At 30.0% G+C, this 26,073-nt stretch overlaps 1 protein-coding gene across 1 annotated transcript in view; it reads right to left on the minus strand.

The window, feature by feature from the left end:
- Nucleotides 1–26,073, minus strand: part of LOC126738200 (uncharacterized) — a 112,534-nt gene that overhangs the window by 52,159 nt on the left and 34,302 nt on the right. The window contains exon 2 of the mRNA XM_050443409.1: nt 6,192–6,404. Within this exon, the coding sequence (XP_050299366.1) occupies nt 6,192–6,393 (202 nt within the window). The 5' untranslated portion in view covers nt 6,394–6,404. The remainder of the gene's footprint in view (nt 1–6,191; nt 6,405–26,073) is intronic.

Below are 26,073 nucleotides of genomic sequence, written 5' to 3' on the forward strand. Positions count from 1 at the left end.
AAAAATTACATTACAAGAATTCTCGAAAATTAGAAATTAACATAAAAGATCTTAGTAAACTTAAAAAAATTGCCATTATAAACTTTTTTGAACAAAAATTTAATTAAAATAAAATAAAAATGACAAAAAATATTAAGGATTTGATAAAATAATAATTATAATAATACTGATGACAGAAGTTTTATTAACTGCCAATAGTCTTAGTTACTACTATCTATAACATTCTAACTTCAATTCATATATTAGGAGTTCTTCAACTCCTCCAACTTTTAAGTTTAGTTTTAATAAAAATTTGTGTTAAAAATATTAATAAAATTAAATATGTACTTAATAAATTTTTGCTCAATATAAATATTACTCAAGAAAAATAACACAAAAAAAAATTTAGAAGTAATTTAAAATAATTAATATGTGCTTAGATTTCATAAGGATCGGATAAAAAATTTAATGAAAACTAAATCGTTAATATTTGTGATGATTTTCTTAAAGCTATCGACTGTGATAATCTTGTTTTAGCGGTATTTTTAGATTTTAAGAGAGCCTTCAAAACGATAAATAGACAAATTTTAATTACCAAACTACAGCAATTAGGAATTAGGGGGATAATGCTTTGAGTTGGTTTAAGTCGTATGTGTCCAACAGAGTCCGTGTAATGTTTAAAAATAATATATCACAGTGTGTTTCTGTTAATTATGGTGTACCTCAAGGAACTGTCTTAGGACCATTGTTATTTCTACTGTACATTAATGATATGGTAAAAGTTTTTGAAAAGTGTAGGGTGGTATTATTTGCACAATGTGTATATTATATTATGCTAAATAAACTTCTTTATTATTATTATTATTAAAACTAAAGAAATCTCTGTACTAAGCCTCCTAAGGAAATGAAAGAGATTTAATTTACATTTTTAGATGCTTAAGGTAATTATTAAAAAATTAAATTACATACGAGAAAACTAGAAAAATCATTAGATCAAGGAAAAAAAATTAATATAAAATAGTAAAAAATATATGTATTTTCTTACGTAATTTATCGAACTATACAGGAAAACCATTACATTAGTAAAATGATTCCTTATATGTCGGGTAAATTGCATACTTACAATAATGAGATGAACAGAATAAAGCTTAAACAAAATAAAAAAGATTTTTTTCATTATTTACAAAATTGATATTTATTAAAAAAAAATGTTTTTTTTTAACATAAAGTAGATAAATAAATAAAAGTACATGGAGGAAAGTTAATAAAAATAGTCTTATACCATTTGACGTTTAAAAAATTCCTGTGAGAGCTATTGAAAACGCTTATGTTTTAAGCTTAAAATTTAAAAAAAAAATGCTTCAAATGCCTGGAATTAATTACTTTAAATACCTCTGAAAAAAAAAGATATGACTTTAATAATCGGAAAGACAAGAAATATCCCAAAAATCCAGAAACAAACGCCATGGCTTCATATGCCTGGAAAAAACTAAGAAGCTTAGTAAAGTCCAGAAATATAAGAAGGTCCTTTAAATAACTTATAATTATATAAGATATACAGTGCTTTTATTTCAAAACGATCCACCCTTAATAACTTTCCTAAAAAAAAAAAAAAAAAAAAAAATCAAAAACACGTCAAATTAGATATACAGGGGGACGTTTAATTATGCATTTACTGAAGTTCTGTCAATCACCTCCTCACTTCCAGCTAACCTTACTTTAATATGTCAAATGGGAACCCCCATCGTGTGATACATCATAGTAAGGAGCGTAAAATTCTCTATTCAACAGTACCAAAAAAATGAAATCGGTAAATGTGTAAGCAAATAGTTAGCGAAAATGTCTAGAAATAATGAATATTTTATTTACGCCAAACTTTGGTATTTTAAATGAATACTTTTAGTGTGGTACCTACATCATTTTAAAATTCTTAAATTTTTTATAATAGATCATCAAAAAAAAATACAAGCAATTTAGAAGTTAAAATGCGTGGTAACAAACAGTACATTTAGTTCAAGCAAATTATTTATTTTTTTGAGGAAAGAATGTGTACCGTTTTTTGCGAGAAAAAAGAGTGTCAATATGAAAGTGAGTTCAAATTTTTTGCAAAAATCTTTGCAGTCTTATAACTTTGTATCTGTATTTATTTCACTTATATTTTTTGCGATAATACAAATACAAATACAAGAGAAATCATAAGAACCCAGAAAAGTTGTCTTGACTTCAGATGCCAGAAAGAAACTTAAAAAGACTTGAAATTCCTAAAGTAATATACAAAGAAAATGACTACAAATGCCTAACAAAAAGTAAATAAAAAATCTAGAAACACAAGGCCTTCCTTGTGTTTCTAGATTATATATCGATCGCAAGATCGAGATATCGTCGCAAGAATCCGCAAATATTTCAAAAAAAGTCAAAAATGATTTCATTGGCCTAAATACAAGATATGCCAGGAATAAATTTAAACTGAGTTTAAATGCCTGAAAGAAAATGAAACATAAGTTAAAGGATTTAGGAACTCATAAAAGTGTTGTCCCAAGTACTTGGAAATTCGCATCAAATTCCAGGAAAAAACTTAAAGTAGTATCAATAGAGTTAAAGAGAATTAAAAATAATTTCATACATCTAGGAAAGCTAAGAGTTTATGTTAAAAGTCCAAAAATACAAGAAAAAATACATTAGCTTTTATTTTGCTAGAATAATTATTTTCATACTTAGTGATACTAATAAATATACTAGTTATTTTAAAATAAACCAGAAAATTTTAATTTTTTTTTTTTATATTTTATTTTCACTTGACAACATATGAAACCATCATTTTAATAAAATTATTTGCCATATATAAAACTAAAAGGGGAATATAGGTGAAAAAAAAGTATATCACTGATTTTCAATTAATTTATATCTATCTATTTTTCTGTTACTGTTTAAATTTTCTAGAGATAATGTTGTTCTGAGGTAGTTTATTCGAATACATACAAAAACCATTACATTAGTAAAATTGTTTCTCAAATTGAGAGGCAGGTATAGGTCAAAATATAGAAAGAATGCTGATTTATTGACAAAAAATTCGATAAAGCCGAAACAGGGCAAAAAAAACATGTTTTTTTTAACATAAAGGCTCCAATTGAAATACTAATATAAAATGTAAAATTCTTATTCTTTTCAATAATATTATTAAACTCCAATAAGTGTTTTGAGTTCCTTTTTTCAAATTAAATAAAAGTACATTGGAAAGGTATAACTTTTAAGTTTAAAATCTTCAAAATAGCTTCAAATGCCCGGCCATTTTTATATTTATTTCAGACATTTAAAACCAGTTTAAGTTTCTTTCTAACATTTAGAGCCAATTGCCGGGTTCTTTCTTGTGTTCCTGGATTCTTCAATTAATTTTTTTTCACAACCGTTTGAAGTCATTTTCTATATTATTTCATGAACTTGAAGTCATTCTAAGTTGCTTTCGAGCATTTGAAACTAATTAGAATATTTAATAATAGATAATTCCTTTTTGTGTCACTGCATTCTTCAATTAATTTTTGAATTTGTTTTAAATATTTGGAGTAATTTTCTACCTTACTTAAGGAATTTGTAGCTATTTTAAAGCCCTTAAACGTAACTTCTTAGTTTTTTTCCAGGGATATGAAGCCAAGACATTTTGTCCTGGGTTCTTCGTATACAGCTTGTATTCCTGGATTCTAAAAGTCATTTATTAATTTTTCCTGGGGATACGTGTACATAAAAAAAGGAAGAAACTTATAAACTGGTTGTAAATATCTGGAAACGAATGAGAAAATTAATATAAAAATGACTTCATATACCTGAAAAAAACTTATAAGTTACGATAAAAGTCCAGGAATACAAGAAGTGCCAGGACGAAACTTGAACTAGATTCAAATGCCTGGAAAATTGAATAAATAATTTTGAAAGGCCAAGAACACAAGAGGTATTTCAAGAATCCAGAGAAAACGAGTCAGATGCCAGAACGAAAATGACTTTAAGTTTCTGGAATAATGAGTTGAAGATGAACATGAACATGACAAACTGCCTTTGCAAAAAAATAATAAAAAATTAATTATAATCCAAATACACAAGAAAGAATTGACAAACAATTAGGAAATTGGCTTCAAATGCTGAAAATACAGGGTGTCATTGAAATGGTGTAAAAAAATTCGGGGGGTGATAGTAGCCCTAAAAATTTTAAAAAAAGTTCCTATAACTATAGGGTGGAAAATGCATATTAAGGGAGTTAGGGGCACTGAAAGGGTAAATTTAAAAAACGGTTTTTTGAAATTGTAGGCTTAAAAAACGAGATAAAATTTCGAAAAAAAATCCTCTGCCATAAATTTTGACCCAAAATCAAATGGTGATACTGAAAAATAATTTGGAAAATCGGAAAGGGTAGTTTTTGCAAGGGTAGGGGGTTAATTCGTGAATAACTTTTTTTAGGTTATTTTCTTCGCAACGTGGGTTCATTTTTTAAAAACTACATACTTTTTCCTACAAAAAAGGTACTCTTGTTGCACATCGCCCAGAACGATGGTTTTCGAGAAAATTGAAGGCAAAAAGTTTGCTCTGATGGGCTGCTAACTGGTTAAACAACATAAACTTATGAATAAGGAATTTTGGTAATTGGTTTATTTCGTTTTTTAAAGCAATAAGATATTTTAAAAATCATAAAATTTAGATTTTTCAATTAATTATTTAATAACTACGTGTTTACTTTTGAAACCCCATAACTTTCATAGGTTTATGTTGTTTAACCAGTTAGCAACCCATCAGAGCAAACTTTTTGCCTTCAATTTTCTCGAAAACCATCGTTCTGGGCGATGTGCAACAAGAGTACCTTTTTTGTAGGAAAAAGTATGTAGTTTTTAAAAAATGAACCCACGTTGCGAAAAAAATAACCTAAAAAAAGTTATTCACGAATTAACCCCCTACCCTTGCAAAAACTACCCTTTCCGATTCTCCAAATTATTTTTCAGTATCACCATTTGATTTTGGGTCAAAATTTATGGCAGAGGATTTTTTTTCGAAATTTTATCTCGTTTTTTAAGCCTACAATTTCAAAAAACCGTTTTTTAAATTTACCCTTTCAGTGCCCCTAACTCCCTTAATATGCATTTTCCGCCCTATAGTTATAGGAACTTTTTTTAAAATTTTTAGGAGTACTATCACCCCCCGAATTTTTTTACACCATTTCAATGACACCCTGTATAGTTAAAGTGGTTGCAAAAGCCTGAAAAAAAAATAAAACTTTTTATGCCTGAAAAAACTAAGAAATGATGTAAAAATGTCTTTAATATGCCTGGAATGAGCTGAATAATAGTTCTAAATGCCTGGAAAAATTAATTAATTGTTTCAATGGTGCGACTACCTATCCGGTATCCAGCGTTCTCTTTTTTAATATTTTAAATTATTTGATCCATAATGTTATTGAACAGGGTTGGACTAAGGCTGTCAGTTTGCATTGATTCGCACTTTTTCAGACAGTCCATTGATTCTTGTTCTACTTCTCCTGTTCAGTTCTTGTATAATTCTTTGGTAACGGTAATCGATATTGATCGTTTAGAAACTTGATTAGATCATCTAGTCGGACCTTATCGGATTATGTGGATTTAACCAATCCTTGGTTAAATTCACAAAACAGATAAAAAGGCTATGTTAAATCATTTCAATATCATTTGGAGCAATATGAATATTGCGTCTACCGTTGATCTGTTAGACCCAAATTCCTGCTGTTCGGATATTGGGACCTTTTCCATGAGCCTATTAACAATGATTTTAGTACAGAACTTAATGACCCAGCCCGTATCTTATTGAGGTTACTTTTCTATTCAATTTTATGTATAGGTATAGATACACTTACTTTAATTATCTTTTTAAATAGTTCTTTCTTTTGATGAGTTCAAACTTGATATTCTTGACATCGTTTTTTAACTTCTGTGTTATTGCTTGATCTTGCACAATTCTTATTTCGTTCTAAAAGTGATTTCATGATATAAGTTGCAAAATTTTTGAAACTACTGATTTTACTGAAATCGAGATAAAAGAATTCGATAAGAGAAACACCAAGAAGTATCCTAAGAAAAGCTTAAAACTTAACATAAATATTTAATTTATAATGAATAATTTAAAAACAAACTTTTGAAAATTTAATTCCTTTAAAAAAAAATTTCAATCAATCAAAACAAACACTAAGATCTACTTTTTACCTGTGGATGATAATCTCCTTCTCAGCTGATTCCTGTACAAAAACTCCTGATAAGAATCAAACTTCTGTGATATATTCTCCATACCAGAATCAGGAGACGTGCTTCTTGTTTCAGTATTTTTCGAAGATACTGACAAGTGTGACATTCTTTTTTCAATCGGTACATACGCCGGGGTATAGATGTAACCTTCCGTTTGGTTCATGGCTGATTTTTCTGCAAAAAAAAACATAAATTACGTCCTATAAAAAAGACTAATCCCACTATCTTACGTAAAATAGGTTCTGCTTTATAATTAACAAGTGTTTCCGTAGAAAGCAATTTTATTCTTGTTCATACGTAGTTCGTAATTGTAGGTATTGCGTCTATCAATAAACATAAAAATGCATAACAATAAAATTGCTTATGTAACAATTTACGAAAAAAAAATTGCAAAGAAAGTAACTCCGTAGCAATCAATTGAGAAGTTATAAACAATAAATTACGATCAAATATTAACTTTCATTTTTCATCCTTTAATTTTGAGAGTAAAAGTGTGAAATATTTATTTCTACATGGGAACGGTACAGACGCACTTAATTACTATTATTATGCAAATCGATTTGTTTATTTAAATATTCGGTTATTAACCTTAAATTAATTGGGTTGTATTTTGAAAGTAAAAGAAAGAGAATTAAATGTTGCTTAAGACTTCTTGCTTTGGAGGATCTATCTTTGGATGCTACCCTGTATATGCTTCGAGTTTCTAAGAACTATGACTATAGCACAATTATTATATTATTCAATTCTTCAATAAATAATTCAAGGGGAATTTTATTATTTAAACAATGTGTAATGCTCCACTCCCATTGATAATAAAAACGTTGACTTCAAATGCGATGTGTAAGCAAATTCATTGAATTTTATATTGTTTAGTTGCTGCGGTATAAGAATAAATACGTTTTTTTTTTTGTATAGAGGGTATTAAATATTTATAGATAAATTAATCGTGTTTGAACAATAGATCATTGATCTACAGAGATGTTCTCAATTATATTTAATTTTTTTATTTAATAAAAAATGGTAAAGACTTTATAGAGCCGGGTTGATACATGGACAGCAACAATTGGAAATTTGGACTTCAAATAATTTTTTTTGTAAAAATTCGATTCCTAAATGGTCTTAATTAGTACAAATTAGCTATTTTATGCTCTCATATCAATTGCATTGAGAATTAAAAAAATAGATTGTATTGGTAAGGACTTTTTGGACCTCCACTCTTCTTGGATCTCTTCTTTCATCAAAAGTTGCTATATTGGATCAGGATTTGGATTAGTAATCCAATACTAAACTTGAATTGACATAAATGAGAGGTATCCTTTAAGCATTTTGTAACAACTTATATATTTAAATCTTTTTTATTTTCATCCTTTCTAATCTATTTTCGACCTTTCATTTGACATATATCAGAAGAAAACATTCACGATTAAAGTCAAGTTTTAGACAAGAAGAGAAAAAAATGAAAAATAAACTTCAACAAAAGCAAAATGGCTTTTAAAATTTAGAAGAAGAACAACAACTTAGGTCAATTGTTGAAAATTGAAGATTAACATACCTTTATTATTTACCTACCTATCCGAGTCACCCTGTATTGTCTTAAATTAAAACAATGCCTTGCTTGGACTTAATGGCAAGAAGCGAGGAAATAGTTCAATCAATAATAATAGAGGGTCTTTTTGACATGGAATCAAACGCTGGGTTATTTAATACCAATTTAAAACCTTATATTAATTTTTTAGGTTTTTTTTCTGTGTCTGTTTGTTTTTTGTTCGGAACTATTTCCCCTGATGATGGACACCACTGTGTTCGAAACATGTCGGGAATTTTTAGAAACTGAATGTTTAAAAAATAAGTGGAGGGATACTGCAGGATTTTCATTTTACCTTAATTACTTCTTTATTATTCCATAAATAACTTATCTACCACCAGCTGATTTTTAAAAAATATCGGAGAAAAGATTGTATGTTCATCATTATAGTTTCATGAGTTCATAAACTACTTTGATCTATATTAAAGCATGTTAAAACACTGTCTTTCTAAAGAAGGATACTTCTCTATTATTTAAGGAATTTAAGGATTCAATTTAAGGAAAAATAAATAATTTGGAACAAAAGCAAAATAGCCTTTAAGAGCCTGGAAGAACGAAACTTACCTAACTGTAAGAAGATTAAAAAAATACATTAAATATTTGAAGCTGAAGAAACAGGGTTAAGAAAGCAAAATTAGGTCTTTAATAGCCTGGCAGGGGATACAGAATAAAGGCAGAAATTGCCTTTAACTGTCTAGAAGAAAATAAAACATAACATGGAACGAGAGCAAAATGCAACATTGCTTCATTTTCCTCTTCATCCTGCTTTTTCTTTATATCCTATTTTCTAATCTACCTTTCTTCCTATAGTTCCTTTATTTTCTATATTTGACACATATCAGAAGAAAACATGTATGATCACAATCAAGTTTTGAGACTTTTTAAGAGTTTTTTTTAATGAGAATGATATTAGTTTACTTCTGTTAAAGAAATCAATAAAATTGATACGTTTTACTAGTAGATGAGTCACCATGATTTCTGTGATGTTCATATTGATAAGCAGTTCAGGATTCTATGACGACAAATTACCACAGGCATGTGTTTTTTTGTACTAAATTCATCTGCTTGAATGCTTTTCATTTCAAGCAAATTGAGACACATTTTTATGGATGTCCTTAATTTTTTCGTACAACACCAATTCTACTTTGTTGTTATTAATTTGTACTTGATCAGTAGGGACCATTGATTGTCAGTCAAATTTCTTGTACGATAACGTGGAGCTCTTGGAGCATGTCTTTGGCCCCTTTCAGATTGTCTGATAAAATAAGGTGTCATCCGCGAAGCATTGATGATTGAGTCTCTCATCATCGATAAGGTTCTTTTTTGTTGCCATGCCAACTTGGCGACATGATGTTATCTTCCCTTTTCATCTTTATCTTGTTGGTTGTAATGTGTAGATTTACAGTTATGGGGAATTTTCATATATATTTTAAGAATATCGGTAATCAACTCTACAATCTTGTAATGCTTTTAGGATGGTTGCTAGTTCTACTGTATCAAAACCTTTTTTAAAGTTATCAAATACCAATTTTACAAGGCGGTTATATCTAATAGTTTTTTCTATCAAGGCTCTCAAGTACTGTAGGTGGTCGTTTGTACCGCGCTTTGAGTGGAAACTAGCTTGCTCTCATGGCCGATAGAAATCTAGCTTTGCCTCCAATTTACCTAATAAATTTCTGGTATACGTCCGGTATATTTCCCTTTTTGTGCAAAAGTATAGTTATTGAATTATTCTACTTTGTTGAAAGACTCTACGGGCGTAGATTAAAAAGTTTTTGAATCATGAACATCAGTATTGATCCTCCTATCCTTGTTCTTGAGTTTGACAATTTCTCTTTTCCCACTTGTTAGTTTGCGTCTCATTATTTTCATGCTTTTGCTCTCCTTGATAGTTTTAACAATTTTCTTTGTACTTTCTTATCCCTCCATATGCAAAAAAATTAGAAATTCAACTACTTCTTTATTGTTTCCGTATAGGATTTGTCTACCACCTGATTGAAAAAAAAATATTGAAGGAAAAATTAATGGAAACAAAAAGGAATTTCATTCGTCAATTTCTGTGGCCCAAAATAGAGCAAAAATGACTTCTCTCTTCAAGATTTAATACAAGGACCTTCTTTATCTAGAAAAGTTTCAAAGTAACTACTTCTTTATTGTTTTTATTAATGGTTTGTCTACCTGCTTCTTCCTCTGCTATCAATTAATGGATGTTTGCGATCATTTCCGACCACTTTTCCTATCTCGTGGTGTGAATTACTTTTTTTGTGGTTCTTATTCCTGTTCAATGTTTGATATTTCGCGGCAACAACATTATCTTTCTCCCTCACTCCTTCTTCCTTCTAATTTTCCTTCTATTTGAATGAGTACATGAAACATATGACTCCAACTCTTCTCTGATCCTAACAGTTCTAAAATAACTTGGGTTGCAACTAGTACCTCTTTCGTACCGACTATCTGCAATAATCCATTTGACCCGGTTTCCTATTTTTCTTTCTTATTCAGCTATAAACGTGAAATAAGGTAAGGCAAAAAAAATGAGTAAAAGTTTTTCTGGTTTTGTGAAATAGCATATTCTATAACTAGTGTAGAATAAGCAAACTATTAGTGGAATAGTTTTTTGAGCCTCTACGTGTAATTAATTCAATTTTTTTTTCGTATATATTTATTAGAATACTTTTTTGGCTTCGAACACCATTCATGTTTTCAAGCTTTAATGTTAGTTGAGTCCAAGTATGAAGGTGAAAAAGAAACATGATTTATTTAAACACATTTACTTTTTAGATTCACTGACTTTAATTCATGGTTTGACGTGTGACTTATAGATAGCGCCAAAGCGCTTCCTTTAGGCAACCTGTTGTCTTTTTGAAGAATGACAGCTATCATGATTCAAAGATCTAATTCAAGATCCCTCTATATCCAGAAAAGCTGGAGCAGCCATTTCTTCCTTATGGATTTTTTATTTGAATCATTTTGATGGTGTGGGAGAACCAAACTAAAGAACATGTAGGGGAAATATGCCTATGATGGATCCCTGCCCATGATGGACCACTAGTTAAATATTTAAATTTACCGTGCAAAATACATTTTCGTCGCATTGGTTAGGTTGATTAAAGCTTTTCTTTAGTTGTTTATATGTACTCGTGCAAATATAAAGTGATTTTATGAAAATAAACAGAAAAGTTAAAATTGGTAAGTACTGATATAACAAAGTAGGTTAACCTAATGTTAGATAACTTTTGTTTTATTATTTGCTAGAAACTGTTTTTCTCACTACTGTTTACGAAAACTGTTTCGTTTTAACTACCGGGAAAAAATTGAGGTTATGGCAAAGAATTTTTTATTTTTATGTGATTTGTGCTAAACAGCCTATGATGGACCAGGGGTCCGTCATTGGCAACAATATACAAATTTAATTATTCTATAGATATATTTTTTTCTATTTAGGTTTAAATATGGCATCCAAAAAAAGGCAACAGTGGGATGAGGACGACATGCAGCAGGCTATTGAGAATGTAAGAAATAGCAATATGGGCTTTAAGTTAGCAGCCAAAATCTTCAATGTACCGAAGACAACTTTAAGAAGACGTTTGGCTAAGCGGGACTGTTCTAAAGGATATTTGGGAGGACGAAAAGCAACGTTCTCTAAAGCCATCGAAGAGAAGATTGCCGAACATATTATTGAAATGGAAAAACGATTTTTTGGACTAACTTCTAAAGACTTGCGACGGATGGTATTTGAAGTAGCCCAGAGGAATAATATAAAACATGATTTTAATCGGGAAACAAAAATGGGCAGGTTGGAAGTGGGTTAGGGGATTTTTAAGACGTAACCCACGAATATCCGTATTGATGGCGCCTACTGCGAGCAACTAAAATTATTATACTGCACCGAGTACCGGACTTAGTAAGCGCTTTTTGATCTATTATCAGAACGTACGTGGCTTGAGAACAAAGACTGCAGATTTATTAAATAGCACCTCTGCGTGTTGGTATGATCTAATGGCGCTTACTGAGACATGACTCGATTCGTCAATATCTGATGGTGAGGTGGTTGCGGCTGTGTACAATGTCTTTCGAGCCGATAGAGATTTTCTAAATACGGGAAAATCACGAGGTGGGGGCTGTCTGATAGCCGTTAATAAAAAGTTTAATGCTTTTAAAATAGATGTAAATCAAAGTGTTGATCTTGAGCCCGGTATAGATATTGTTGGTGTTAAGATTGTATTAGATTTCTCGTCAATTTTAGTTTTTGCTGTATATCTTCCTTCTCCAGTATCTCCTGAAACTTTGGAAAATCTGTTTGAGTGTCTAACATCCCTTGACTGCATTTTTGGTAATAATATTTGCATATTGGGTGATTTTAATCTACCTAATTACGTTAACTGTAACAATTCTCAAGATAAGCATATTTTAATACTGCAAAACTTTATAACTTTTCTTAATTGCAATCAAAGCAACTCTATACAAAATTCAAATAACAGAATTCTTGATTTGGTCATAAACAATAATGAAAATTGCATAGTGGAAAAATCTTTGGATCCGTTGTTAACCGAAGATACTCACCATCCTGCTCTTGATATTTCGTTAAAATATTGCCACTCTATGAATTTTAAGCGTAAGACACTTTTTAACCTACAAAATGCATTTAACTTTAAAAAAGCTAATTTTCCTAATTTGTATGATGCCTTTTCAAAGACTGATTGGTCATTTATGGAAGCTACGGTTTCTGTGGAGCATCAGTTTAAGGTCTTTTATGATTTAATATTAAAGGAATTGGACAGTTCTGTACCAAAATATCCTAATATACCTAGGAGAAATTTTCTACCTTGGTTCACAAATAGTATTATAAGGGATATAAAGCTTAAGAGTTTTCATTACAACAAATTTAAAAAATATGGAAGAACCGATGATATAAACACATTTAAATTGTTACGCAATAAATCTAAAAGAGATATATCTAAATCTTACTATCAATACGTTTCAAATGTGGAAAACAGTATCATAAATAATCCTAACAAATTTTGGAGTTTTATAAAGAATAAAAAAAATACAAGAGATATTCCTAAAGATATGTTTTACAAGGACACTTGTGCCCTTTATAGGAAAGGGCACTCTTGAAATAGTTAATTCCTTCGCTGACTACTTTAAACGATCTTTTTTAAATAATAATTTACACCCTAATTCTCATCATACCCCAAATAACTCTCTTAATATAAATATTTCTTGTTTTTCAGAACGCGAAGTACTCAATGCTTTAAACAAATTAAAACCTAAATTTACAACAGGACCGGATCTTATTCCTGCATTTATTATTAAGGACTGTAGGCATATACTTGTAAAGCCTTTACTTGTTTTGTTTAACAACTGTCTTTTATCGGGGTCTATTCCCGCATTATGGAAAGTTTCCAAGGTTTGTCCTGTATTTAAAAAAGGTAATAAGTCCGATATATGTAATTATAGACCTATATCTATAATTTGCAATTTTTGTAAAGTTTTTGAATTTTTAATTCACGATAGAGTTTTTCCGTTAACCAAAAATATTATTATTCCCCAACAGCACGGATTATTTAAAGGAAGGTCTACGAGCACAAACCTTTTGCTTATAACTCAGAATATTGCTGAGGCAGTTGATAATGGGGAACAGATGGATGTTATATACCTGGATTTTAGCAAGGCTTTCGATCAATTGAATCATAGTTTAATTGTTGATAAGCTTAGTAATTTTGGATTTTCCGCTGTCTCTCTTCAATTGTTTCGCTCATATCTATGTGGTAGAAGTCAGTACGTGGAGTTATACGGCGAAAGGTCAAGCTCCTATGATGTAGTTTCTGGTGTCCCGCAGGGATCTGTGCTTGGACCGCTACTGTTTAACTATTTTATTAACGATATTGGTGATAAATTGGATTGCGATTTTTTACTTTATGCAGACGATATCAAGTTATATAATAAAATAAGAAATCTCGCAGATTGTCATAGATTGCAGTATAATCTTGACTTGGTAAATGCTTGGTGTGTAGAAAATGGTCTAAAGTTGAATGTTTCTAAATGTAATGTTATGACATATACCAACAAATTAAAACCGTTATTATTTAACTACGCTTTAAATACGACTACATTAATACGCACAAATTCTTTTAAAGACTTGGGAGTGTACTTTGATACCAAACTGTCTTTCTCATACCATATTGACACAGTAGTCTCAGAAGCGTCAAAACCATATGGATTTATTTATAGAAGCACTAAGGATTTCAGAAATCCAGATGCCATAAAAACATTATATTTTGCAAATGTACGATCGCGATTGGAATATGCTTCGGTAATATGGTCGCCGGCTTATAATGTACACATTAACAATCTAGAGCAAGTGCAAAGGCGCTTTTTAAAATACTTATGTTTTAAGTGTGATAATGTCTACCCACCTCAGGGTTTTCCACATGATGATCTGCTCCAACGTTTTAATATTTGTTCCCTAGAAACTCGACGAACCTTTTCTGCTCTTATGACATTGCATAAATTACGTAATTATCTAATCGATAGTCCGCCATTAGTGTCAAAATTATATTTTTTTGTGCCTCGTCTTAATAATAGACATCATACCACGTTTCATCTCCCTACTCCTAGAACAAATCTACTTAAATTTTCACCAATTTATACCATGTGTAGTATTTACAATAATGATGCTCATTTTGACATTTTCAATATTACAAAGGAAGCCTTATGTCGCTCACTTGAACACTAAGCCACAAGTAACCTGAGTTTGTATTAAGCTATTTTTTGTAAATAATATAGCCATTTCCGTTAATAAAAATTGAGGCTTATAGTCAGCACATTAGGTTTTGATAGTTTTTGTTACTTATTTTCTATGCCTCTTATTACTTTTTATGTAATTTTTTAGTTAGTTTTAGTTAGCTTAGAAGATTTTTGTAACAAGTTATATATACATTTTTCTTAGTTAGCATAAGTTATATTTATGTATTTGAAGGTCTTTCCTGCCTTGTAGATGGGTATTCATTTACTTGTAAGGCTTGTATTGTAAAATAAATAAATAAATAAATAAATATCTTTGCGATGCCCAGAAAGCAAGTCATTAGCCAGGGCCCAGGCTTTTAACAAGCCAAATATTTAAGCCTATTTTCAAGCACTATCTAATACTCTAGAGCAGTTTAACTTTCTTCCGGAAAACATATATAATATGGATGAGTCATGTTTGACCACAGTCCAAAAGAAATGTCAGAAAGTTTACGCTGCAAAAGGACGCAACCAAGTTGGGGCACTCAGCAGTGCAGAGAGGGGGCAACACGTCACTGTAGTGTGCGCACTAAATGCCATAGGTACTTATATTCCACCTGCTCTCATTTATCCTCGTCAAAGAATGAATGATGAGCTTATGAATGGTGCTGCCGTTGGTAGCATAGCTTTTGTGCAAGAAAAAGGATGGATGAACACTGAAATTTTGTAAATAGCCAAAGCACTTTGTAAGGTATTCAAAAGCATCTAATGAGAACAAGGTTCTTTTACTTTTAGATGGGCACAGTTGCCATAAAAGCCTTGTCTCTAGACAGTTTTCTAAAGAAAACGGGGTTGTAGTATTTTGTTTTCCGGCACACTGTTCCCATCACGTTCAACCATTAGATGTCGGATTCTTTCATCCTCTTCACACCTATTTTGACCAGGAAATCCAATTATGGCTGCGTCAAAACCGAGGAAAGGCAGTCACACAATATAAAATAGCAAGCCTTCTTAATCGAGCCTTTTTGAAGAGTGCTATTCCATTATTTAAAAAGACGGAAATTCATCCTTTTAATCCCGATATTTTCGAAGATTGCCAGTTTGCACCAGCTTTAGCAACGGATAGGCAGATTCCAACGGACGCTCAACTCAGTACCATCGAGTTAGACATTCAAAATCAACCAAGTGCTTCTGGTCTTAACACCTTTTGATGTTCAGTTTTAAATGTGTCACTGAAAGAAACTTTACCTCTACCTCAAGCGGTACCTGGGGGCGTTGAAAAAAGAAAATGCAAAAGTCGTGCAAAAACTGGTCATTTAAATTCCACTCCAGAAATTCAAGAACTCAAAGAAAAAGTTATTGAAAAGGAAACGAAACTAAGAAAACAACAAGGTAGGGCAGTAAAACGCCAACTTGTCATTGAAAATTACAGTTTATCTTGGGGGAATTCTTTAAAAAAGGTAAAGAAGATACATATGATGCCAGTTGCATTTACTGCAACGAGTTATTCTCTCACTTATGTAGCAAAGAAAAGTGGATTCGCTGTCAAGTATGTAAATCGTGGTGCCACATTGAGTGTGCGGGTGTTAGTTACCGTTGCAAATAATTTATTTGTGAATTATGTTCTTAATTTTTTGAGTTTATATGTATATTTTTGGATCCCACAAATAATTTTTTTTATTAAAGCTTAAAAAAGAAGTTAATAAGATAAGACAATATTTATTTACAAAAGGGGCCAACATGGGCACATAATGTGCCATTGATGGACCCCTCATTTTTTTTTTAAGGCGTTCATTATTAAAAAAATATATGTATATTAATACAAAATTCACTCTTTTTTATATTTGACATCCAGATTGATTTTTGTATAAAAAAAAATGGAAACAACAAAACTAAAGAAATGGTAACAATAATTTCTTAAGGGGTCCATCACAGGTACACTTCCCCTATCCTTAAAAGTGGTAGAATGGACGTCAGAGTATAGAAACGAATTAAGCTAACTACGTTTCTAATTAAAAAAATATTCTCGAAGAAAAGTGTTGTCTAGCGTAACAAACCCAACAATGAAGAGCATACAGTTAGACCCAGCCAAGATAATTAAAACGTATAAAGTAATAAAACATGCGGGATGGAATGTCGGCCGTAATACAGTCATAAAATAATGTAAAATGGCGTACAGAAGAGGTCTCATCTCCGTTAAATTAATGACGGTAATAAAAAGGCAGGTTCAGTGCCCTTCGGGCCGATCCTGTATTCCGGATTATCTGCACAGCCCGAGACAACCGTTCTTATGAATTTTAATTAATTTTAATTAATATAATCATTCTGAGGACCTGACGTGCCGATCCGAATTTATGAGCATGACAGGTTTTAGGGCCGAGTTACGGTATTTTTTTAAGTTGCATCTTGAGTAAAATGATGCATGTAGGGACGAAAGATTTTCAGCTGTTTTTCAGCTTTTCTAGACCCAAAATACGAAATGGTAAGAAACTTCTCATTATGAACATCTTTTGATCTGATTAAGACTCTATTTATATGGACGTTTCCAAGGTATACACTGTATATAATAAATACTAAAATAAACAATGTCTTGACGAATTAAAGGAGTAATATACTATCGGTAATCGTTCAGTTGCAGACAGTAAAGAAGAGACCGCTCGGTGAAATTACTTTCTTCTTTTTGGCCGGCGGCTAGCGATTAGTCACTTTTTAGGTCAGTAGTACGAAAAATGAAAAATTTTACTTTTTGTTTTAGTAATAAATAAAATAATAAAAAATAATTCATGCGCACTGTTTGATGCATCGCCGTCTCACGGAAATTAACATAATGGCTTTAGAAACTTTTTCACAGCATTGTTATTAACACAACTGCTTGAAAGAAGACAACAATTGCTTAAGACAGAAACAAAACCGCATGGAAGGAAATAAAAATTATTTCAACAGATTTAAACTAAAGCTAAATACGTTTTGTATTTGCAAGATTACCTTTAAGTGACCGCAAGGTACAAACATTATTTGAAGCGACAACCTTACTTACGTTGTTCGAGTAATTGAAATATAAATTTTAATAAATACTTAAAATTGTACACAATAATTTTAAAAAAATCAGATTCGAGTTTTTTATTCGAATTTTTCCGGAAATTGAGATAAATCGTTTTTTGCCCTTACAAAATCCCCTGCCTCCACTTCCCGACCTAAGATCGCCCGTAAATTATTTTACCTTTTATTTATATTTATATTTATTATAATTTCTTCAATTTTTAATAGGTTTCATCTTTTTTTTGGTATTAAAAATTATCAACCTGGTCTAAGCAGGGAAATATAAATTAATAACATTTTTTTATAAAATTACCCCATTTTCTCATCGAATTTGTCAAAAACCTAATATTAATACGAAATTGTTATTTAGTTTTTGGTCATTCATTATTTTCATTATAGAGACATAAACAAAGCTTTTTCTGGTTGGCATCAATTAAGTTAATAGTTAAATATGATTAAGCCATATTTAGTTTTTTGAACAATTGATATTTAAATATGTTTAGAAATATAAGGTATCTTATATAAGTAAACTGTTTTAATTGTCATTATAATAAAATTATTTCTTAAAAGTGATAGTTTTTTAAAAAAAAACTGAGATTTAAAATAATTAAAAAGTATTGACAATATCTGAAATTAAGTTTTTATTATTTAAATTACCATTTTATCGATTAAGTAAAGTGTTATTTAAATTAATTATACTATAAATTAGAAGAATATATTTAAACCAAAACAATTCAAAAGAGCCTAATTTGCTGTTATAACTGGAAGTATTGTTTAAAAAATAAAAATATATATATGTTAAATGCCTATTAAAATAAAACCAAAAATCTTAAAAATTAAAACTATAAATAGCTAACATTTACGGCTATAAATAGAGTAATTATCTCAAATATTAGTTAAAACTTAAACATTTTGGTTAAAAAAAGTACCGATAATTGTTTATTAGAAGGTTTGTTAGTATTTTTTTATTGGATAAATATATCAGAGGACTCACACATGTTATATCTTAAGCTTCTTTTTTTCACATTTATGTTGCTAATTTATTGAAATAAGCATTACTTAAATTAGCAATACCCAGTTTTTTATTAATGCTACTGAAGTATTTTTTAATTTTAGTTACTTCACTTAAGAATCGTTTTTTATAATTTTGGTGTATAGAATTTACATTTTGAAAAAACAGAATCAGGACTCATATCGTTTGGTCAAAATTTATTTTTATTATTATTACTTATTACTTAATTTATATTAAATCATTTGAAATAAATTTTTCAGTTGAAATATAGCTCTTAATGGCATTGTTTCATCCAGACAAAACAGCTAAATTACCTTGCAAAATATCTTTGTATATGAAATTATCCATTTTCCAGTATTGGACCCATACCACAAGCTGAGAAACATCCCCATACAAGAATATTTCCTGCTCCATGTTTAACTGTCAGGCAAATATATTTTTTCTTCAGTCTTTGACGACTTGAACTCTTAATGTACCTCACTCCATCACTTCTAAACATGTTATTTTTGGATCAACCTTCATTTAATTTTCCAAGAATTTGGGATGATGATAGAAATGGATTTTCTTTGGAAAGTCATAGCAGCTGTCTGTCCATTTGTAAAGACATCTTTTTTGGCCTTCCAAAATAGTTTTTGGAGCAAATTTGCTAGTAAGTTAAAATGGCTTATAAACTCCGGATACAATAGATCTTTCATATTATATTACTTATTATTACTTATTATTACTTAATTTTTTAAGCTGAATTAAAAAATTAAGTTGAATGCATTTTGCTGACCAATTGACCAACATTTTGGCTTTCATTTAAAAATGGCCATAAGGCTTAGTTTCCTTTTTTAACTTTTTAACTAACATTTAAATGGCTATAAGTTGGTGCAAATCAAGAAACTTATGGCTATGGATTGTGAAGTTTACATTTATAAAGTGTATATAGAACTAAAATCTTGGTAAAAAAAATGGCCAAAAAAGCTAAAAAGTCACTAAGGTTTGTCTTGACTAAAGCCTTGTTCTGTGTTTCTTTTGTTAAAAATTACTCAAATAAATATTAATAGTGTAATGGTAAGTTACCCTTTTATGGCTCATTCTCATTTAGCTGAAGTTTGGCTTTATTAGGTAAAACAAAACATAAAATAATATAGTTTTAAAATGGTATTTTAAAAAATATCAATTTATCCCCATCCTATAAATTGCCAATTTATATACATATAAATTGGAATTTAACTTTTCCTCTATTTTATACATAATGATTAAATTTTATTATTAGTATCTGGATCGTCTGGAAATAGTGTTTTTCGAGTATAATTAGTCCAACTATATAAAAAAACACTATTTTATTCCTATCCTCCTCTAATTTTCAACTTGAGAAAAGTATATAAATGAGAGCCCTACTTTTCCTCTATTTTCTACATCATGCTTTTATTTTATTAATAGGGTCTAGATCGTTTGAAAATAGTTTTTTTCGAGTAAAATTGCTTCAATTATACAAGAAAAATATCATTTTATTTCAATACTTTTGGACCTACATAGGGATATATAAATAAAAATTTAACTTTTGTTCTGTTGTCTATATCATGGTTTGATATTATTATTAGTGTCTGAATTATTTGGAAATAGTATTTTTCGGATATAATTGGACCAATTATATAAGAAAGATATCATTTTATTTCCATCTTCCTTTAATTTTCAAAATGAGATAGGGTTATATAAATGAGAATCCAACTTTTTCTCTATTTTCTATATCATAATTTCATTTGATTAAAAGTGTCTTGATCGTCTGGAAATAGTGTTTTTTGGGTATTATTGGTTCCTTTATACAAAAAAATATTATTCTAATTATATCCTTTTCTAATTTTCAGACCTATAGATAGAAATATTTTTGATGTCAGGTACAAAGGTCTTAAGTCACTTTTTGAAGAAATCCCGAAAAATGTTGGTCTTAAGTCAAAGTTTTTTGCTCGTTCTGGTGATATTAGAGACTTAAGTCGTACCGTTTTTATTTAGGTTCCATAAATTGGTACAAAAGAGTAAAAAAAAAATTCTGGTCTGGTAATAGAGTCTTAAGTTTACATAAGACCTTCGTACCAAAACAGCGTAAAAGGAAAGTAGTGTCATAATGACTTAAGTCAATTTAGGTCCTTTATATCAAAACGTTATTTTTAAATTTAAAATTGCATTGCTGACTTAAGACTTTCGTATCAATTTATCATTATTATGTATGTGGAATTTACACGTGGTTAGAAGTTAATGTGTAATCGTTGTTTGTTTATCGTAGAAAATCGTTAAGTTAACATGAGTGCAAGAAGTAAACTTATTTTGCAATTGACAAGAAAATGTAAAGAAACAGGTAAATATCATTGTTCTAATTTTTAAAATTGTCTTATTTTTATTATTAGTAAAGTATTTTAATACGACATAACATAACCTCATTATAAATTTACAAAAACATAAATTATTAATTCCAGTTATACACAGTTAAACTCCCATACACCGGATAATGATCACGAAGAAATGCCTAATACTGATTACCCAAGTTACAAAATTTTAATGCCTTCTCCAACTGTTAATTCGGATTTTTCAAATATTTTGGACTGTGATGAGAATTTTTTGGGTGAAAATTATATATAGTTGGATACAGCAAGTAATAAAGGTGAATGCTTTTAAAACGGTATAGTAAAAGAACCATTTTTGCTTGTCATTTTATCTTGTAAGAAAAAAGAGAATTGAAAAAATTCATTCTGGACAAAGTTACGTGAATATAAGCGGTAAAATGGTAAATGCAAGGCATATGAAGCCTTTAAAAGATTGTAGAAAAAAATGCTCACAAACACTGAATGAAGACGTTCGAAAAAAAATTTTTGATGAGTATTGGTCCTTAGGATCCCATAGCAAGACGGTAACATTTATTGCAAATCTAATTAATTCCAAAGATACCCAAGTAAGTCGTAAAAGAAAACGCAACTCTTCCAAAAACAGAGAAGTAACTTACGAATATTTTTTTGAAATAAATGATAAAAGAGTATCTGTTTTTGTAAGACTTTGGATAAAAAGGAAAAGTTTATAAAAGTGGTTTTAAAAAACAAAATACAAAGCACTTCTGGCATTACTGTTGTAGATCAAAGAGGTATCCCACAAAAAAATCTGAACAGGAATTAAATGAAGTGCGTACACATATTAAATCGTTCCCTTCTCACGAGAGTCATTATACAAGACGTACAAATGATAAAAGGTACCTACCATCGCACCTAAATCTGCGAATTATGTACGATCTGTACAAAGAAGGAAGGCAAAATCCCGTGGGAAGAACGATATATGAAAAAGAATTTCACAAATTAAAACTATCGTTTAAAAAGCCATATGTTCATACCTGCTATAAATGCGACACTCTTAGTATGCAAATACAGGTTGCTTCTAAATCAGGAAATAAAGAAGATGAAATTCGTTTACAAAAGGAACTGGAATTGCATCACAACCAAGCTAATGCTGAATTCGAAGCAAAAACTAAAGATAAGATGGAAGCTAAAATAAATCCCCATAAAAAATGCTTTAGTTTTGATCTCCAGCAGTGCCTTCCAACACCCTTTATGAATTCTTCAGTAGCATTCTATTAACGTCAGCTCTGGACGTATAATTTAACAGTGCATGATAGCAATGGAGAATCGACGCATTACATGTGACATGAAGCATTGGCTGCTCGGGGAGGTAATGAAATTGCTTCCTGCTTGTACACTCACATTAAAAATTTGCCCAATGATGTAAATAATATAACTTTTTACTCCGACACCTGTCGCTGCTATGTTTATAAAGGCTCAAAGTGAAAATCCCAATTTAATGATAAACCACAAGTTCCTAATATCTGGGCATACACATATGGAATGTGTTGTTGATCATTCCATGATAGAAAAGCGAAAAAAGAAAATGGAAGTTCCAGTATATCATCCACACGATTGGTACCAGTTGGTGAGAACAACTGGAAGAAAAAGACAATTTAAAGTCATTTAAAGCAAAATGGATTCTTGGATTTTTCCGGGTTATTAAAATCAGTAATGGTCAACAGAAAGAATAATATATTAGGCGAACAGTTTTATTGGCATAATGTGCAATGGCTACAATATAATAATGGTACGTTACAAAAGTTCTATATCTGATACTAAAGATTTTAAAATTATAAGCTTTCTGAGACGGGGCAAAAGTCAAAACCTCAAAGATTTGGTAGTTAAGGAACTGTATACTGAAGGGGGGTTACTTCCAATACCAAAGGAGAAAATGAAAGACTTGTGTTCGCTTCTTTCTTTGGTGCCACCAGTGTTTCACCAATTTTATCAAAATTTACCTACCGATACTAAAGTAATTGATAATGACCCAGATCTAGTGGATGAAGCAGTAGAACAAGAAGAAAATTAAATACTTACTTAGGCTAAATGAATCAATTAGTTTCTAAGGGAAAAAAAGTTAGTTTGTGTTTTTTAAAACAAGTATTTTGATATTATTTGCCTTATTAAAAGTTAATCCATTCCGACATTGGTCCTTTATTAAAAATCAGTAAGCTAAAAAAATCTTTTTTTTTTTATTCATAAAGACATGTCATTCAAATTTTGGAAAATACACTTTTGTAGATAATGAATAATATTTGATCTAAAAAAGAATTAAATACTTTGACTAATATCAAAAACTTCAGGCTTTAAATTAATAATCCGATTTACAGCAATTTTCAAATCCGTTTTTTGAAAAACTATATTTTTTGACTTAAGCCCCTATTACCTAACATCAAAGATATATAAATGAGAATTCAACTTTTTCTCTATTTACTATATCACGGTGTCATTTTATTATTAGTGTCTGAATCGTCTAGAAATAGTGTTTTTCGGGTATAATTGATCTAAATGTACAAGAAAAATATTTGGTTTCATCCTTTCCTAATTTGTTAAATGAAACAGGGATATATAAATGAGGATTTAACTGTTCCTCTATTTTCTATATCATGGTCGAATTTTTTCAAAAGAGGCTGGATAGTCTAGAAATAGTGTTTTTCGAGTATAATTATTCTAATTATACAAAAAAATATCATTTATCACTTATGTTATTAAATAATTAATTTATTATTATAGACTTATAATCATATTTAAATGGCTACATGTTGCTATAAAGGATACAACTTGCGTTCATAAAATGTATAAAGAATTTGGTTAAAAAATTGTTAAAAATAGCTAAAAAATCACTAAAATTTCCATAAATTACAGCCTAATTTTAAAGTTTTTGTGGCTATATAAAGTCGGTTTGGACACAAAAGCTCCTCGTTTATCACTTTTTTTAAATACCCATTATGGCCACGTGGCTAGTTTTAAATCAAAAGTACCCTTCGATTCTCTTATATAAACTCCACCAACCCACCACAATTATTTCCATTGGCATTTTCACCTTCTACACATTAAGCAAAACCGTCATATAATCATTTTTTTCCGATTCGGAATTTCTTCGGCTCACTCACGTTGCAGAAACATTAAAAGACATGCATGACATATGCATGCCTTAATGCAATCCAGTTTTTTTTTTTCGGAATACTAAATGAGGGCAAAACCTAAGAGCAATTTGCATACATTTATTATTTATTATTCGCATTAATGCAATAATAGTTCCTGTCAGGATTTATTTGCGTAGTATATTGCAGTCAATGAAATATATGTGAAAATGTGGGCATTGGAGAAATTATGCTCATTTGGGTACTAAAGATGTTTAATATTTATAAGTCGCAATATGTTTTAGGTGGTTCCTAATTGAAAATGGTACTGTGAGGAAATTTGCATTTGAAAGTTTATGTGCACACGACCAACAAATAAAAGTAAGATAATTTTTATATTTATTAAGTTAATATAAAAGCTTAAATTAAATTAATAATAACAGTAAACAAACACAATTAGATCGTAACAAAAACAAAACGATCCCATTTGGAAAAGCTACACTTAAAGTGCAACCCGTTTCCGTTATTACACACATGAGTACACGCCATTTCTGGCATTTCATTGATGATTATACAGTGCGAATCATGTGTAATATATGGTCGTGATGGGTAATTGAATAAATGCGGTATCTGGGACAGAGTTTACTTAAGACTGAACGGTTTGCCGTCAAGTTTTTCACACAGGTGTCACAGTAATATACATTTATAAGTGACTTCTTAAATATCAAAGTTTTACAGTAATAATTTATTAAGTCAACTTGGGTTTTTATTGGCAACAATCTAAGTTGCTTATGGAAGTTTTTATGAAACATGAAAATCTTCTCCTAATGTCCACATAGAGTCTGCAGAAATAGTCAGAGACCTGTGGCTAACTCTATAGTCTATGTTTGATTGCAGTGGTTTTTCAAGAAGAATTAGCTTCATATGACTTAAAGTGACTTAATTATATAAACCAAATTGTAGAAACCAGTCAACGTCTCAGAAATGCAGATTTTAATATAGATGATATGTGGAGAGGATCATTAATGCTTCCAAAAAGATTTTTGCTAATGTTAATGGCAATCGAGCACTCTTCAGATATTATTAAGACAAAACTTTTGAATATGGAACAGTTCCAGATATCAATCAATTTCCTGGAAGAGGTTTAAACATATTTAGAAAATTATTCCGAGGACTCAAAGTGATTCAGAGGTCAGACCTAGATTTACTAAATTGGCCTTTAATTGCCTGAAACAGGGTTTAGACTAAAAAATATGCAATTTTCAAGAAAAACTCAAGAGGCATTTCTTAAAGAGAATTAAATTTCCTTTAATTTAATATGAATTGCAACTAAAAACGAGGCAAATAATTTTTTAATGTAAAAGAACTAGGGGTACGTATTGGTTCAGTTGTTCCCCATTGACTCAAAAACTATGCATTTTCAAAGAAAAACTCACAAGACACTTTTTCAAAGAAATTTAATTCCCTTTAATTTGATATGAATTAAAATTAAAACAGAGGCGTATTGATTCAGTCATTCTCATTTCACTATATTCACAAACTATGTAATTTAAAAAAAAAATCTTTTAATCTTAGTTACGTTTAAAAATAAAGAAGCAAGTTAGACATTTATTCCAGGCATTCAAGTTGCCTCAAATGCCTGGAAGAGAACACTCAATGTCATTTCACTAAATCCATGGCCATTTTTAGAATTAACTTTTAAGAGTAATTGGAAAATTAGTCCTAGCGTATAAAAGTGAGTCAGAGGCCAATAAGGAGACCTTTAAATTACTTAAAATATCCAAAATATAGCTTTAGTTTCATCGTATTAACAGAAAGATATTTCAGGCACTTAAAGTAATTTAAAATCCTGGAAATATACTCTAAAATTACTTTGCTCTCACTGTATATATACTTTATATTCAATTTTCTGGAAGAAGTTTAGTAATTTTAGGAAATTTTCTCAAGTATTTAAAGTAATTCAGTAGCTTTAAAAAAGGCAGAAATTACCTAAAATTTAGCGATATCACGATTAAATCAACAAAAC

This window comes from Anthonomus grandis, chromosome 7 (genome assembly GCF_022605725.1).
Source record: "Anthonomus grandis grandis chromosome 7, icAntGran1.3, whole genome shotgun sequence".
NCBI lineage: Eukaryota > Metazoa > Arthropoda > Insecta > Coleoptera > Curculionidae > Anthonomus > Anthonomus grandis.